General features: G+C 33.5%; 1 protein-coding gene and 1 long non-coding RNA gene across 3 annotated transcripts; one reads left to right on the top strand and one right to left on the bottom strand.

Annotated features, from left to right (window-relative positions):
• Positions 1 to 105: 105 nt before the first annotated feature.
• Positions 106 to 2,388, bottom strand: LOC130800445 (uncharacterized). The gene is made up of 3 exons (XR_009039419.1): positions 2,164 to 2,388; positions 471 to 790; positions 106 to 387 (listed from the first exon to the last, which is right to left on the bottom strand). It is a non-coding gene; the product is annotated as an uncharacterized LOC130800445 (long non-coding RNA).
• A 6,092-nt stretch (positions 2,389 to 8,480) lies between these two features.
• Positions 8,481 to 16,766, top strand: LOC130800444 (uncharacterized). Of its 2 annotated transcripts, XR_009039418.1 has the most exons (9): positions 8,481 to 8,747; positions 9,186 to 9,372; positions 9,733 to 9,856; positions 9,994 to 10,334; positions 11,596 to 12,336; positions 12,410 to 12,506; positions 14,817 to 15,016; positions 15,365 to 15,518; positions 15,991 to 16,766. XR_009039418.1 is itself a non-coding variant. In XM_057663970.1 (8 exons), the coding sequence occupies exons 1-8, from the start codon at positions 8,662 to 8,664 to the stop codon at positions 15,440 to 15,442; spliced, it is 1,854 nt and encodes a 617-aa protein (XP_057519953.1). In that variant the 5' UTR covers positions 8,481 to 8,661; the 3' UTR covers positions 15,443 to 15,952. The 2 variants fall into 2 exon arrangements, 1 of the variants encoding a protein (XP_057519953.1); XM_057663970.1 differs by lacking the exon at positions 15,991 to 16,766 and having other exon boundaries at positions 15,365 to 15,952.
• The last annotated feature ends 1,623 nt before the right edge of the window (positions 16,767 to 18,389 follow it).

The following is an 18,389-nucleotide window of genomic DNA, read 5'->3' as shown; positions in this document are numbered from 1 at the left end:
TTTAAGACCCTAAGTTGTCGGGTTCGAGTTGACCCAACGGGTTTTGCACTTTTTTGAAAAAATAATTTACGTCAATGATAATATATTAATATATACCTATTACGATAATATATTAATATGTACCTATTACGATAAAATTGTAATTTATATAGAGTACATATCAAAAGTTGCATGAAACAGAAAATAAAATTACTTCAACAAAGTATGACAATTAGAATTTAATAAACTTGTTCATAGTCTACTATTTAATAATCTAAGACAACATTTACTAAAAATCATCATCTTCAAGAATTTCAACTCCGCTTTCTTCTACGCCGATAACTTGAGGTTCTTTGTTTGGATCCCGCAAAATCGGAATTTCAACACCGTCTTCAAGAGAATTGTTATCTTCACACAAATAAAAAATGAACTATTTAATTAGCTATGAATCTCTTTATTTCTCAAAATGTAAAAAAAGAAAGACAATTTACCTTTTTCAACATCATATTTATATAGCCAACTTCGGGTTGTGACCAAAGTCTCGGCACTCTCCGGTAGACGGTAGTAAGGAAGCTCTCCATTTTGTTAGTATCCTACTTCTCAAGCTAAAACTCGACTCGGAAGCAACAGTAGTAATTGGAATACTTAACAAATCTCTTGCCATACTTGCAACTTGTGGAAACCTTTTAGCATTATCCTTCCACCAACCAAGAACATCCAAATCCGACAAAGGATCCAATTTATGCTCACCTAAGTAGTCATCTAGTTGTGTTCTACCTTGAGAAGAAGAATTCTCATAAGATGAAAACGCCTACAAAACAAGAGAACTTCTATTAATAATTATTGAATAACAAATTTAAGTACAACATAATATCAAAAGGTTAAGAATAAAACAAGACTTGCATTCCCGCTTCCAACTCTAGTACAACCAAGGGGAGAAATATCAACTTGTGAATACTCTTCAAATAGCTTGAAGAGACTTTCTTTCACTTTCTCAGTCTTATATTCAGCACTTCTACCATCTAATTGCACAAAACAAAACTTCACATATTGAAGTTTTAAGCGAGGATCTAAAATGGCAGCCATGGAAAGAATCATGCTATAGTTTTTCCAATACTTATCAAATTTAGCCTTCATGCCCTTCGCCATATTGCTTATCGACTCATCCTCAATATTACAATAACTCAATATGAGAGACTCAATTGACCAGACATTCATCAAATACAAGTTTGTTGTTGGATAATTCCTTCCCGAAAATTGCTTGGTAATAAGGTCAAATGGCCTAAGTAGATCACAAATTTTCGCAAGTCTAGACCATTCTTCCTCAATTAAAGTAGAAGTTGATGTATCCGATCTTCCTAACCTAGAGAAAACAACTTTGTATACCAAAGCCCTTTGAATCATCATGAATGTAGAATTCCACCTCGTTGGACAATCCAACAAAAGACCTCTAGAACAATCCACACCAACTCCAGAAACACATTCAGCAAATTTCATTTTCCTAGCTTCTGACGAAGTCCAATGTCTAACCAATTGCCTAATTTTACTCAAAGAATCACTAACACATTGCAATCCATCTTGAACAATCAAGTTCAACACATGAGCACCACAACGAACATGAAAATATTCACCAATATTTGATCAACAATAAATTTTCAATTCCAATCACAATGAGAACTAAACAGAAGACCCTAATCAAATACCAACAATTCACCATGTAAAATCTAGCACAAATAACCATGAAATTAGGAAAGTACCAAAATTCATCACATACCCAAAAATAGCCATCACACAATCAATTCAATCAACACACTAAACCCTTAAAACAATCAAGTAAGTAGCATATAATCGTCAAAAGAAATAATCAAAGCTTGCTAAATTCAATAACTATCCACAAAAGATCAACAGAAAAATTATATAAAAAACCCCCAAATTAGCATAAACCCTAAAAAATCGAGATTGAAACCTTATATAAGAAAAGTAAAAAGAAAGAGAAAAGCCCAAAAATTGAGATGGGTAATAACTAATACAGTAAACTAACTGTCAGTAATACCCAAAATCAGAACAGCAACCCATTGCTCCCAATTCCCATTTCTTTCTCGTCAGTCAACAAGTATTGCAGAAAACTAATGAAATTGGTAACAAGTCAACAAGTAAAAAAATAAAATTGGTACTTCAAATTACCTTCTTGAGGAGTGGGAGATGATGAAGAAGAAAAGAATTGTCCAAGAGGTGATGGCGAATACCCTTTTCATGGGAACGGAGGGCGGCGGCGACTACTACTTGAAGCTCGACGTCCCATAGATTTAGGGCTGAGGCCGCCTGAGGTTGAGGATGAAGATGAAGCGGCTGAGGATGAAGAAGAAGCGGAAATGATTTAGGGCTAAGAAGAAGAAGCGGCTACTACTTGCTTTTTCTCTTTTAAGTTTTAGCTTTTAATTTAAGGGTTGAAACTCGACGGGTCCAACCCGACCCGACCCGTTTTTGACCCACTTTTTGCGGGTTTAAAAAAGCGGGTTAAACGGGTCAAAATTTAAAAAAATTGTTCAAAACCCGCTTTTTGCGGGTCGGGTTCATAATTGACAATTCATTCGTACATGAAGTATACAATACAAAATTATGAATATTTTTAATAAAAAATAACATACAAATTCATGCTAACAAAAAAAATATTACATTAATTTGTATAAAGTAATACAACTATTAAAAATATACTTCAAAATCAACTTTAACATAAATATTTATGTAAAATTATTCTATAAAAAGTTTAAACAAAAAAATAATTTGTTTGACATAAAAAAATATAAGTGACTTGTATAAAGATAGTCACAATCTAAATCATATTAGAATATGCATTGCATTTAAGCAACCAATAGTATAAATAAAATAATCCTAATAAAAATACATTACTATCTTTTAATCATCTCAAAATATCCAATACACTTAAATAATACTCATTTAATAAATAACATTGATAAGATTTTATAAATAATTAATAAAATAAAATAAAATATATGATTTTCTAATACTTAAATGATATGAAAAAATATAATATTAATCAATATGGATAATATTATAGTTATAGTTAGAAAGTAATAAAATCAAAGATGTAAATATTAGTCATAAAAACAATGGCATCATCATTAAGTTTTAGAGAGAAAAAGTGCTATTGAGTTTGTAACACGTAAGCAATAATTAATAGTAATGATATCAGCGTGTTTTGTTTTAGTAATAGTTATAGAAAATTAATAGTGAATATATTTTGAACAACTGTTCTTGGATGAGACCATCTTAATATGGGACGCATAGCCTAACCAGCCTAATTATAATTTTATCAATATGTGCTCAGTACTTAATCTATTTAAGTTTATAATTGATACATTTAAGGTTAAAATTGAAATTTTTTATAAGTTATAAATGATCATAATTAATCACTTTAAAGTCTAAATTGATCATTCTTAGATCAAAATTGAAATTTTTAATAACAAAGAAGTCTTGAACTCTTGGTCATTCCCTAAAGCATTCATTGAATCAATTGGCAAACATAATTCGAAATTGAAACTTCCTTCACCTTCTTATCAAGCAAGGGCCGTACGACCAAGAATTACACAATTATGCAGAAGAAGTGAAAAGAGAAATACAAATTGATGAAGAAGAAGAACAAGAAGAGGAACCAACGACCCCTACTCGGATACATAGATCTCGACAGTCATCAACAAGATCACATGAAGAACAACTACAACAACAATAACAAGACAAGCTCGTGGGAAACGAGTCAATTTCCAAACTATCGGTTAGTTTTACAATTTTATTATTCAAATTGATTAAATTTTAAATTATTATTTATTTATATATTGTGGTATTTGACTATGTCTTTATATTTAAATTTAGATGAAGATGAACCAATGAGACAACCTTTTTCCGGCAATGCCACCTCCTAGTGGTAGAACTGTTTCACATATGTGATCGTATTTTACAAAATAACCAACTGACAATCCAGATGTTTTCTTATGCACTTGTCAAATTTGTGAAAGTCAAGGAGTAAAGCCCTTAGTTTCATACAATTTCGCCAGAGGTAAATACTTTTTCAGTTTTTTATACATACATTATATATTCATATTTTATAAATCAAGAATGTAATAAAAATTTATTTATTGTGTTTTGTGAATACGTGTTAGGTGGTGGTACGGGATCTTTTAACAAACATTTGGCAAAGAAGCATGGAATCACAAAAGAAACTCATGCAGCAAGGGGCAGCGGGACCACAAGTGGAAGCCGATAGTGGGACATTCCCAATCCCAGCACAGATATGTCTTTTAAATATAATCGTAATGATATGATTGATGAATATTCTAAATATGTAATTTGTGATGAATTTCCATTTAACCATGGTGAAAGTAGGGCATACGAGCGTTACACTAGAAAAACTTTGCAATCACAATATAGAGTAATCCCTAGGAGCACTCTTAAACGACGTACAATTAAATTATATGAAACAATGCGCTACGAATTAATAGAAATGTTTAAATCTTTTAATGGTAGGGTTAGCATAACAACTGATATTTGGTCTGCTCCCCCACATTTCGAAGCTTATATGTGTGTAACAGCACATTGGATAGATGAAAATTGGATTATTCAAAAAAGAATAATTGCTTTTGAGGCAATGCTCGAAGACATACGGGTGAAAACATAAAATACAGATTAGTAGAGATATGTAAAGAATGGAACTTATTAGATAAGATATTTTGTTGTTCTACCGATAATGCAACCGCTAACATTAAATGTATGGAACTTTTGTATAACGAACCTGCATTTAGTTTTATCCTTGGGGTAGATTATTACACATATGTTGTTGTGCTCATATAGTAAACTTATCTTGCCAAGCAGGTATAAAACAATTAAGTGATTTATTAGAAACAATTAGAGACATAGTGAAATGACTTAGAATTGGACAGATAAAGAGACGATATAAGTAATTATGTGACCATTATCAACTAAAAAAAATGTATTAGTCATTAGATACTCCTACACGTTGGGACTCAACCAACGATTTATTAAGAAAAGCGATTGCTTATCGTCCAGTTATAACACAACTTTATAGTGAGTGTACAAATAGCTATATAACTGATGACACATGGGAACTAGCTATAGGTGTACATAAAATATTAGAAGCGTATGACCACACAACTAAGATTTTTTCATATGTTTACGAACCAAACGTCCACTTAGTAATAAGTTAGTGTATTACTATTTTTTATCATCTTCTTAAACATTCGCATGATGATACTAACTCATATTTAAAGCCGATTCTTGCAGATATGATGGATAAGTGGAAGACATATTTTACCGATTTTTCTTTTATTTATGGAATTGCAACCATTTTAGACCCATGTTTTAAGACAGAAGTCCTTACTAAAGTAATTGGATTTTACTACTAATCATTAGATTGCCCGCCTAGTAATGTACATAATTATGTTGGAACTTGTAAAAAACTTTTAGCAGAACTTTATGATTACTATGCTAGTGTATATAACCCAAGACGCGATACGTCTAGGCGTGCTAGTGTCTCGGCACGTCCCTCTTATTATAATTCCGTAATAGCTAACATAATAAGCCAAGATGATAGTTTTGTAGGATCATCTTCTTCTTCACCCTCCACTTCATATTTAGAATTAAATAATTATCTTAAACATCACTTTGAAATTGACCAACGTAGCTATAATATTTTAGAGTGGTGGAAAGAAAAATCTATAAAATTTACCATATTATCAAGAATTGCAAAGGATATCCTTGCAATTCCTGCTTCTACGATTGCGTCAGAGTCTGCTTTTAATGCAGGTAGAAGAGTTTTAGACGAAAAGAGATCTCGTCTTGCTCCACATAGTATTCAAATATGTATTTGCAAGAAAGATTGGGATCAAGCGGAGATTCGAACACAAGGACTAAGGAATGATGATGATCAAGGCGATGATGATGATGATGATCCATGGATGATGATGGATACATCTGCATCCTCGTCAGGAGGAGAGTCAGCGGAAGCATCTAACCAACCAGATGATGACGACGAAGACAAATAGGATCAATCGGACAGCGTTAAATCAACATTCAACAACTACAAATAAAAGGTATGACAAAGAACTACGTGGGCTTTGATTCCTTCGGGATACGTAGGCAGCTTAGTATTCCTTTGGATACTAGGTTCAAGTCCATTTTCTCCCTCTTTTTTTATTAATCATCTTTATCGACATTATCGTTGATTCGTTTCTTATTAATTTATTTTTTCCATTCTTTTTAGTAAATATTTTAATAACGATGACAACTTGACAAGCAATGAATTTCGCTAATAATCAAGTAATCATCAAAGGTACGTCCGCAATATTAAAGTATTTTTATATTATGTTTAAAGGAAAAATAAAAATGGAACCAATGGTTCGACCCGCCCGTCCCGCGAGTTGGAACCGCCAAGGAACCATTTGAAACCACCCGGAATCGGATCGTTCGAATCAGGTTCCAAATGGAACCGGAACCAGATGGAACCGGAACGGAACCGGCCTAACCCGGGCCGTGGCCATCACTAGCAGGGGTATAGTTAGGATTTTAAATTGGAGGGGGGGAGGGGGGCAAAGAGTCGATGTATTAGAAAATATTTATCAGTGTCGGTTATTAAGCCATTCGGGGTAGCCGACCACCTAGGGCCCCAAGAAATAAGAGGCCGCAAATATTGAATGGTGTTATTCTGGCCCGATTTTGAGCAATATTTTTTAATTAATTTGTTTTTAAACTTTTTTATATTTGAAATAATATAGTGTTATAATACATTTTATCTTAAATTATTTTTCTTGAAGTGAAATTTTTTTATCTTTTAATGCAATAAAGGGTATCATTTTTAAAGACATTGTAAAAATAAACAGAGTGTCTAAAATCTTTGCTCTGTCCCTATTATTTACTATATAAAAACTAGTTAAATTATGAAAATTTTAAAATCATATAGACTTAGATGAACTTGGATCATATTAAAAATTATATTCAACAAGAAGTTTCCCTATAATTATCCCATTTGAAAAATCAAGTGTTTTTGACTCTATTATTCGCTTATTAAGTCTCCAAAAATATACTATTAAAATTAAAATAGCAAAAATATAAACACACACTAAAAATAATGAATGTAAAATTATGAAAGATATAAAGTAGTGACATTATAATATAAATTTATTAGTTTGTTAAAAAAATAGGTTGAATTAGGATTTGATCCCTTAACCTTATGTTACAAATGTGTTACTCCGATCATTGAACTATAATAATTTTTGTTATATTTTTACACTCTTTAAATTATAAATTATACATATTAGTAAGGCAACCAAAGCTAAAAATACAAAGGATCACGTTTTCGGCAAGAGGGGTCGGGCCTCCCCCAGCCCCCTATGTAGCTTCGCCACTGATATTAAGGGTAAACAAACATTACACTTACAACTTTATTTCCAAATCTGTTACGAACAAAAATTGTTGAGGAAAGAACAATATCACTAATATTGATCGATGATTAAAGAATACAAGTACTCTTATGTTCCATTAAAACCATCATGTATGCATTGAATAAGAGTACTTGTATTGTGCAATGTTTTAACACTATTATTGATAGTTTTATTGATCATTCATTTGTTGTTTGAAATTCATCCATAGAATGATAGAATGATATCATTTTATTAAACTTCGTTCTAAAATTGTGAAAACGGAACTATGTTAAGGTAGAATTTGATCATTTTAATGTCAAAATTGATCACCTATAGGTTCAAATTGAAATTTTTATTATAATTAATCTGTTTAAATTTTACTTTACGTTGAAATTGATAAATGTGCAAAAAATAAAAAAAACGAGGAAAAGCGCGTGATACACGCGCAATTAAGGTGATCCAAATTGACGTTCTCTTTCCACGTTTTTGTGTATTTTGCATGGATGAGAAATTATTAGTATAATAATAACAATTTTTTTTTTCTAATTATGTAATTTTAGTAGGAATCTATTTCTTAGCCAATTTTGGTGTTTTAAGTCAATGTTTTTATTTATTGAAACCTTAAAAGTGATATATTGAACATTTTTTATAAAAATTTATATATAAAAATAGAATAATTAATAAATATAGCCTAAAAATTTAGGTCTTTTGCAAATTTATACCTTTAATGTCTTTTTTTTTTGCAAATTACAGCCATCAAAGTATAATAAATGTCTATGGCGTGTAGGCCAAGGATTCCGACTATTTTAGCTGTCGAAATTTTGTAATTTGGCCTGAACGCTGTAGATATTGATATTTTGGTAGCTATAATTTGCAAAAAAAATAACATTGTGACTATAACTCACAAAAACTATTTAATTTTAAAGTTGTATTTCGTAAATTATAAAAAATTAATTACTTCAATTGATAAGAATTAATAATACTCCTAAATAAATTTTTTTAAAAAACCTTTGACCCGTTGGGTCGTTCCTACAACCCGACCCAAATAACAATGAGTCTAAAACGCTAAGCTCGTTCCAGAACCCAATGTTGTCACCAATGGCGGTTCACTAATCATCCACCAAACCGATAATAAATCAGTAACACAGAACGAATCACATACCTCTTTGATTGTTTCCAGCAACTTAGAAAAGTAATTAACCCAGCAAGGCAGCAACTCAGCAAGTGTAAAATGGCGGACGATACAGAAAAGAGATTCCACACTATAATGGACAAACTCTTCCAAACCCCCAAATCTAATCTCCCTATCTCTTCAAGGTACCCTTTTCTTGCTTCGTATTAAGATTTTCATTGTTATTCAATTCAATCATTATACCTGTTTTCTTTAATCTTTGCAATGTTTCAGTGATTCTTCCTTCTTATGGAGTATAATTTTGTTTTTTGATGATTAGGTTTGGGAAGTATATATGCTATAAGAATTGAATTTTTCTGGGTTTTGGTGCAATTTGGTTTTGGGGTAATTTAGTTCCTATAGCAGTGTTAGGTTTGAGCTAACCTAGAAAGTATTGATAAACTGTTGTGAAATATGTGAGAACATAAATTGGAGTACTCAAGATCTTTCTTTATTTGAATTATTACCCCTTTATTGCTTTTGACGGTTTTACATTATTACTTAGTTGTATATTGTTTGTTCTTGGTGTATTTTGAATGATACTGAAAGGTTTTTGCCCCTTTTTGTGGTTGTTATGTGAATAGTTCGACAAATGCAAACAATACAAGAGTTCAGAAGCGCCCGTTTTCAGCCATGGAAACGAATTCAAAAGGAGAAAAAGGTGGTAGTCAAAATACAGCTCATGTTCCTCAATGTAGACCTTGGGATAGGGGAGATCTCATGAGAAGGGCAGCTACTTTCAAATCCATGAGATGGTTCGCTAAACCCAAGGTTTGATTGTCTTTCACCTATTTCCTCGAAGGACTATTTTTTAAATTGTTGCATTGCAGATGTAGATGAGTTGTAATTGTTGTAGTTTTAGTTGCATGATTTGGCGCTTTTAGTTACGGGTCATTTTTGGAATATGTGTTATATTCTATGCTTTTGGAGAGTTTATAAATTGTAATACTTTTAGATTACTATCAGGTTGTCATCAATGTTAGGTACTTTCTTGATTTTGTCTATTAAATCCACAGGCCAGGGAAATTATTTTCTTTACATTTTCCCCGTTGTTCTTGTCTTTTTGAATTCCCTGCCTGATATAAGCATTGTCTGTTCGAGTAAAGAACCTAAACTGTTTGATCACCATAGGCCGTGGATGCTATAAGTTGTGCAAGGAGAGGTTGGGTTAATGTAGATGTGGACATCATAGGTTGTGAAGTGTGTGGAGCACGTCTGCAGTTTTCTACCCCTTCAGCTTGGAACCAACAACAAGGTAGGTTCTTGCTATTTGTTGTAAATCTTACTCTGCTTCTTGTTTAAGTTCATATTGTTTTCCTTTTGCTTTCTTGGAAGGCGAATATTGTTGATTCGTAACTTATGTATGCTTTTGTTGATGTATTGTTTATGTAGTTGAGAAAGCGGCTTTAGTATTTAGCTTGAAGTTGGATTCAGGACACAAGCTGCTTTGTCCGTGGATTGACAATGCTTGTGATGAAAAATTGGCATTATTTCCACCTATGCCACTGCCAGTGTTGGTCAATCACTATAAACAATGTTCTTCTGCATTGTTGCAACTTGCAGCTCTTCCCGTAATTTCTACTTCAGTGATTGAGAGCATGAAAAGTCCTGAACTGGAACATTTTCTCAAACAGTCAATCGACGTGGAATGTGGTGATGCACCTAATGACTCTTCTTGGACCGACTATCTTGGAAATGATGTTGACGTAGTTTCTGCTGATTTGTACTATCAGGTATAGCTATTGTCACATGGCCAGTGTATGCATGTCATGTCCTCTCCCGTCCCATCCCCTCGTTATTTTGAACAAATGTTCTGATTGAAGTTGTGAGGTTAAATTTTATCAGTGAAGCAAACAGAAAGAAGCATAGAGAAACCGAGAATTCCAGCGGTGTTAATTAGAATTGTGTTATGGTTAAAATGTGTATTATTACCATTTGATGATATTGTTGTAATTTTATCATTCTACCAAGGAATTTTTTAATTTCACATTTAGGTGATGACCAAAATTTCTTTTGTTGTATAAGCCTTATAATTAAGCCTTTGATTTAAAGTATAATTTTGAGTTTGTACAATATAACTCAAATATGTGAGTGCTTTTTGAGTTTTATGGTGCAAACTCAAAGGGAAGGAGGGAGTAGTGTGCTTAGCTTACTCCAACATCAATATTCCTTTACCCCTATACCTTTGAGTGGTTGCCACCTAGTTGTGGTTTAGGAGGTCCGTGGTTTATGGGGTCCGATGTATCCAGCCGTACAGTTCTAATAACAAAGAGGTTGTTTCTTGACTTCCAACATCATCCGCAACTTCACATTAGTTATTTAGTCGTTTCGCTATAGTCATTACAATCAACAACCAAAGAATTACAAATCTTTGGCTCCATCGAGGGTGGACATAGGTCTCAACTCTCAACTGAATGCATTAGATCGATAAATACTCAGTTTCATGCCTTTTCTTCATGCATCAATTTATGGTGGGGAGTGATATTGATATAGACCCACCTTGCCAATGGGACGATGCATGTTAGGTGGTCAATGTTATATTGAAGTAAGATCCTAATCTGTCTTAAAATTGTAAAAATCGTCAAACGAAGGAATTTGGTGTTTATATGCCTTTCTCTAATATCTTGCCTTATTCGTCTGTTCACTACCCTTCCTTCACCCTCTTTGTTAATGAGATATGCCAATACTTCTAGATACAATATCATTCTATTACCATAATTCTATTAGGTGACTCCCAGTTAGGCATGGTTTGGGGATTAGATGTATACAACTTTACCATTGTAATTACAAAGAGTCTTTTCTTTGATAGACCCTTGATAGCAAACATTATTTGCAATTTTGCGTAAACAAGAAGTGCTATACTTGTAGATGAGTGGTGTAAATCTAGTTTGAGCTTTATAACGCAACTTTCTAAATAGGTAGTTCTCTTTTGCAGTTTTCTTAGTCAAATATATATGGGGAAGTAATTTATGATAATTTGTGGCTGAGGTGCAGGCTCATAGGTTATTAAGTTTATGTGGATGGGAACCTCGGTTGCTTCCATACATTGTTGATTGTGAAAACCAGCCAAAAATGTCTAGTAGCAATGAAAACTTCTCCCAGTTGTCCCATGGAGCAGATGATGTGCAGAGCAATAAATTGTCTGTATGTGTGTCTGGTTCTACTGGAAGCATTAGGGCAGATAAAGATCATGACACTTCAAGTGTCTATTATGATCCAAATTCTATTGTATTGGATTGCAAGCTTTGTGGGGCAAGCATTGGGTTATGGGCTTTTACAATGGTTCCTCGGCCACTAGAATTGGTTAGAGTTGTTGGTTTTGCTGAACTAGGCAGTGGAGGTGATCCTGACGACAAACACACTGCAAATGGAAATCATGCCAACGGAAAAAGTGATATTGCTTCTGCAAATGAAGAAACTTCATCAAATAAAAGAGTGCTGAATTTGACGATTGCTGGTGGGCCGCCTCCAACAAAACAGAACTTTAGAGCAAAAATCTCCTTACCTATTATCGGTCGTAATGTGAAGGCTCGACTTTCTTGCTTATCATCAGATGTAAAATCTGGTGATGATGAGGCACCTACATCTCTTAATGTCAGTATGGAAGGTTCATCTATGGACACACAGAATGTAGAGATTGAATCTGGTGTTTGTGCTTCCAAGACACAAGATAACACACCATCAGCAACCGGAGATGATATTGATAATTCACAGGATAATACGGCTTTGAGAGAGGTAAAAGGATCATTCTTCTTGGTTCATTACACGTCTTTTCTTTGCAGAAGTTGTAATAATATTGTATCGGCAGGATATATCAAGCATACCTAGTGGAGAAGAAAAAAGGAATAGAGTAGGAGACGTGGAAAATACTGCTTCACTAAATGACGCCTCAACTGTAAGCATAGGTGAGTTGTGTTTGAGGTTGCTGCTTCAATCTTTATTATACAGTTGGTTAATTGCCGTCTTTATAGTTTAACATCTTTTTTTCTATCAAATCTTTTCCTTATTGCATTTCATTCTAGCTGAACTGTGGCGACATTAAGGTCATTTCTCCTGCATGATGCAAAGATATATTTGCGGACTTGCTTAGGTCCAACTTAGAGATCAATCTTCCTTGTCTAGGCCACTCTATCTTTGAGGATGTCAAAATATATTTCTTGTTTTCTTGCTGTATCAGCAACAATATGCCAAAGATGCGAATCTCTAAGCTGTGCAATATCATGTAAATATGTAAATTCACTTGCTTACATTGGCAATGCCGAAAGCTATGCAAATTTCTTTATATGTTCTGGATTTTGAGCATATTGACCAAATTTGCTGCTTTACAGATGAGCATTTTCTATTATGGTTATACAATGACCAATCAAGAGAAACTCGGATCCGTAGATATCTAATTTTCCAATGAGATGGATGCAATAATTAAGATCCTTAGGCCTCCAACAATATGTGACCCATAGAATTAAGTGTGTGGGTGGCAAAAATGGATAGCAACCACTAGGATATCATATGATCATGGAGTGCCCATAAATTTATAGGGAAAAGTTTATCAAACGACTATTGGGCCATCATATTATATGGATTAAAATGTAGAACTTTAGAAAGGATCATAGTAGGAAGTAGGAAGGTAGGAGTAGCGGTGATACAGATGGTTCGATGGATGAGTTGCAAAGGTTGAGGAAAAGGTGAAAGAAAATTATTAAGATGATTTGGGTATGTGCAAAAAGACGAGTTATTAGAAAATCGATAAAGAAGATAGAAAGTTATAACTCGAGGGACTTAAAAAGAGGGTGAAGAAGACCAAAAATGTCCTAGAGGGCAGGAGTGGAAAGGGTATGAAAGATTTAGACTTACATGCTGAGATAGTTAAAAATCGAAATGAATGGGAAAGAAGAATCCATGTGGACGACCACTGCATATGATCTTTTGGTTTAATCTTTTAGAATTAAGGTTTTGGCATTGTTGTTGGTTTTTCAAACACTTTTTTGTGATACCGAAGTATGATCATTTTAGGCTATAATTCTTTGTTTCATTGTACTACAACTTGAACCCGTTTTCTGTAACTAAACTAAGGTGAAAAGATGCCGGGGTGAATATGCCTTTTCTGTAAGAGTCCTTATGCCTCCCCAACCATCCCTTATACATTTAAGAATGGTTTCTAAAAGTCGTGCTACTAAATCCTTTTGTTCGCCTTGTCCTCACTCCTCACTTTTAAGAGAAGAGCTCTAAATGAATAGTCGTACACATGAAGATAACACATTTACACTTTGTTTATTTTGAAGGAATTGGAAGGAAAGAAAAGGGAGAGATTTGGAGAGATATAATTTCCTTTGTTTAGATAACAAATTTGGAGGGGAGTGATTTCAAAGGAAGAAATTTGAAGGTATTAGTTCCCTTAATTTTTTTGATGACCTAGTCTCTCCAAAAGGGAAAAGATTTGGAAGGAAAATGTATTTTCTCCTCCTCTCCCTTCATTTTGCTCTTAAACAGTCAAAATAAGCTTTTCTTATCATTCCCCCTATTCCTTTCCCTTCCCCTTCTCCTTCCCTTTTTTCTTTCATTCTTGAATTCTTATCAAAATATAGTGTTCGTGCTTCCCCAATCTTCATGGCGATAAGTTACTGTTCACATTTAGGTTGTAAGTTGAAAGTTGTATGTGTGCCATGTGGACAATATGAAGCTGTAGCTAGTGGAACATGTGAAAGAAAAAATGCAATCAATGTTATGTTTTTTTTCCGGATGATATTAATTATTGGCTTAAAGTGTAATGGATTTGAGCCTATTGCAGGTTATGGGACTTGTCCCACATCGTGTAGGCTACTAAATGACGGTTAACAATCAAATAGACTCTTATACTAGACTCGTCTCTGGGATAAGCTCTCCAATTTGATCTATAACACATATCTTTGACCACTGTGTTATGCTTTAATTTTAAATACATGATGACTGAACTCTACCATTTCAAGCATCCAATTCGTCGCCCACATTTCTGTACGTTACCAACAACTTGGTGATTAATCTGCGCTGCTAGTTTGTACATTACGAACATGCCAATAAAGATCATTACTTGTTACTTGTCATGTCCCTCATTAAAAGGCTTATATATTTTGTTAGCATGCCAAAATGTTTTCTACTTCTAGCTCTATCTACGATTATTGCATAGTGGTTGATGAAATTATTAAAGGTGGCCCTTTAACTTATTAATTTGAGTTGTCCAGAAAAAAATACGACAGAACATCTATGCAATAAAAAAACGGAGTTTCATCCAATTAAGCAGCATAGACATTTTTGCCCTTGGGTTTCATCAACGGAGAACATAACGCCAGGATGGAAACAAACATTATCAGCTCTGCAAAAGGAGAAAGTATTTTCACTTCCAGAATCCGAGTGTTCTCCTTCATCTCCGTCCCTGATCATGGTAATATTTTTTTTATTCCAAGATCGCAGTTTGAGCCAAGATATATATATCTCATGTGGTGATCTATGTTACTCGAACTCTTCATTTTGCTTCACGTATCCATGTCCGATCCTTGATGCTCGGACATTAGTATGACACTTAGACACTTCATTTTAGACGTAAAATTGAATATTTAGACTTATCCGACACTTGGATACGTACCAGTATCCGACATCACTACCGGAGTCCAAGTAACTTAGGAGGTGATGCGTATATTTTTCTTGCTGAATAAGCAACGTTTGAGTTTGCGACAAGTTATTATTATTATCGTTTCTTGCCGAAGACAACAACCATGCCTCGTTTGTGCAGGTTGATGACCCTATTACATCTATTAGAAGGCTTTTCGAGTCCCCACCAGCCAAAAAGCGCAAACTTGCTTTAACATAATAGTCAGTTTGGTGTATACTACTAGGTGCTGGTGTGCTGCTGAGAGTTTATCAAGAAAATACTGGTGGTGTAATAGGTAATTTGTTTTCCTGCATCAATTTTAGGTGTTGCTTTTTTCATTATTTGGTGGCTATTCCGTAGTTTTCTTAGTCATACCTGTGAGTTGTGACCGTGTCAATGGTTAGTAATTATTAGCGTATTTTCAACGATAAACGAAGTTGTATTCTAATACACCTTTTGTTTACTCTAGAGAAATTTTTTTGAACAAGAATGAAATAGACATCGATAAATTTCGTTTGTCATTCTAGGTAATTCATTTTCCCGCATGCACAATTTGTAATCATCACCTTTGAGTAAGGCGATCGAAACTCTTTTCGGCCACTACATCTCTCTTGTCACTAATACTTTCGCCACCCGGAAAGTCGTAGAAACAAGCAAGTTTTGCCGTACACAACATTTCACCATTAGATTTAGACGATTCCGATTGTTTAAACTATTGATACTTGGATAATTTGATTGTTGTTATCATGCAATTCACTCTTTGGCAGGACGGCCGGCCTGTGTTTGGGATGCGCGAATATTCATTATGCAGTTTATCCTTTGGTATTTGAAGGGCTATTACCTATTGAAAAAAAAATTAAAATTCTATGCGGTAATTCTAAAGTTTTGGGTTTTTTACGTAGTAACCAAAACTTTTAAAAAATGCACGCGGTAATCCTAAGGTTTATCAAATTGTTTCAGTGTGAACTTTTTGCACATAAAATGTTAGCAAATATTAATTTCGAAGCTTTAAGGTTGTTGTACGCTTATGTATGTGATTCAATTTTTCAAATTTCATCAGTTTCAACCTTTTCCTCCAAAATATAAACTCTAACTCTACCATCTTTCATCCAAATCATATATTTTCCTCCAAATTCAAATATAATACTTGAAATGGTGAGTTAAGGTTTATGTTTGGGGAAATGGTTAAAACTGATAAAATTTAAAATAGTAAGTCGCATAAATAGGCGTACACTTTAAAGCTTCGAAATTAATGTTTGTTTATGTTTTCTCTGTAAAAAAAGGTCACAGTGAAACAGTTTGAGGGTTATAGTTTCGGTTAATGGAAGGATCGTACCGAATATGATGATGATAGTGAATTTAGATACAAAAACTCTGAAAAAATTGGATTAATATTGACATCATGTGATGTTGGAACTTTTTCAAGGAAGTATAGAGTTGGACTTCAAAAAAAATTCCCTCTCAAAATAACATGTTTAGTTTCTTGTACAAATGCACGAAATATCTTAGTCTCAATTATTACTACTAGCTTCTTATAAGTAATTTTTAATATTATATTTCAATATACATCTATAAGAGAGAATATCTTTATGTTTATCATAAAGAACATCTTGTTTAATATTAATAGCAATTATTTGTTAACGAGTTGAACATGTCTTTTTTGTCAATGAAAAAATAAATATATTTGTAACAAGTGTCATTAAGATTAACCGCTTTAATATCACTCCCTTCTATTCTCTTTACTTGTTCCATTTGATTTTGGCATATTTGTCAATGTATCTTTTTAATCTTAAATATTCCTAATTGTATTTGAGTAAAAATTATAGAAAGTTGATATTAATAAAATTTACAATAAGACGAATTAAACAAGATTCCACATGACTATGTTGTAACTTATAGATTAAGAACAAATCACATAATAAGGGTGATTGATGAATAGTGTTGGAAAACCAAATGGGACAAGTAAAGCGAATAGAAGGGAGTATAATATAATAAAAGAGTTGCCAAGTGACAAATCATACAATATAATAAAAGCATTGTTTAGTAACAAATGTCATGTTTACAAAACATTGCTAATTGCTAAATAGTGCAGTATTACAGGCCTTGAGCTGATTGTGCGGTATTATTATACAATATAATAAAAGAGTTGTTAAATGATAATTGTCATGTTTACTGCGCATTGTCAATTGCTAAATGGTGCAATATGACAAGCCTTTAGCTGATTGTGTGGTATTTTTTTAAAATATATAAGTTTTTTATATTTGCACAGTTCATATAAATAATTACATGCATTTTATGAAAGGTTTCAAAAATAAATTATTATACTAGTACAAATTTATATTATTATAGGCAAGTTTTTCGAAAGTGATTAATACCTGCATACATATTACTCTATTCATTTCTTAAAGAAGTTTGCATTTATATTTTGGGGTGTTTTTGTTGTTCTTATAAAGAATTTTTCGATTTATACCACAAATTTTGGACAAAATAACCTTGTGTATTTCCATTTTAATATTCTATTAATGCTTACTTTTTATATTGTTTGGTGCGCTGGGTTTGGAAGAACTGTCTTTTGGTTGTTTTGTGTATGTACTTGCCGTTTTCATATCTTGGAGTGTCCTCATACCTTTCGAACGGTTTGTTTCCCAGTGTTCTAGCTTTCTTTCATCGAATCGATTATCCATTTACATATTTCCTTTTTATATTTCTGTATTCTGTGTTGATCCATGCTGGTGATCTGTTTGTAACCTTGTACCTTAGTCTGTAGTAGCTGAAATATAGAGTTAGGAAGCAATTATGATCACCTGAGGTTAGGTCCAAGGAAAGGGGGGTTGGGGGGCAACGTAAGCAGGATCTAGAACTAAGAGTGGGGACTTGGAACATAGGTACCCTAGAAGCCAAGTCGTTGGAGTTGGCAAATGAGCTTTCTAAATACAGGATTCACATAGCATGTGTTCAAGAGACTAGGTGGAAAGGGCAAAAAGCAAAAGGTATAAAGGGATATAAGTTGTGGTATGCAGGTCTGGACGCAGACTTAACGGGGTTAGCATCCTAGTGTATAACGATATTCTGAAGCAATTGGTTGAAGTAAGGAGGTGTAGTGATAGGATAATGCTTGTTAGGATACTGGTGAGGGAAGAGATCATATTCAAGTTGGGCTCAATGA

The sequence above is a fragment of the Amaranthus tricolor genome, chromosome 14 (genome assembly GCF_026212465.1).
Source record: "Amaranthus tricolor cultivar Red isolate AtriRed21 chromosome 14, ASM2621246v1, whole genome shotgun sequence".
Lineage (NCBI taxonomy): Eukaryota > Viridiplantae > Streptophyta > Magnoliopsida > Caryophyllales > Amaranthaceae > Amaranthus > Amaranthus tricolor.
This window is presented reverse-complemented; position numbering and strand designations above follow the sequence as displayed.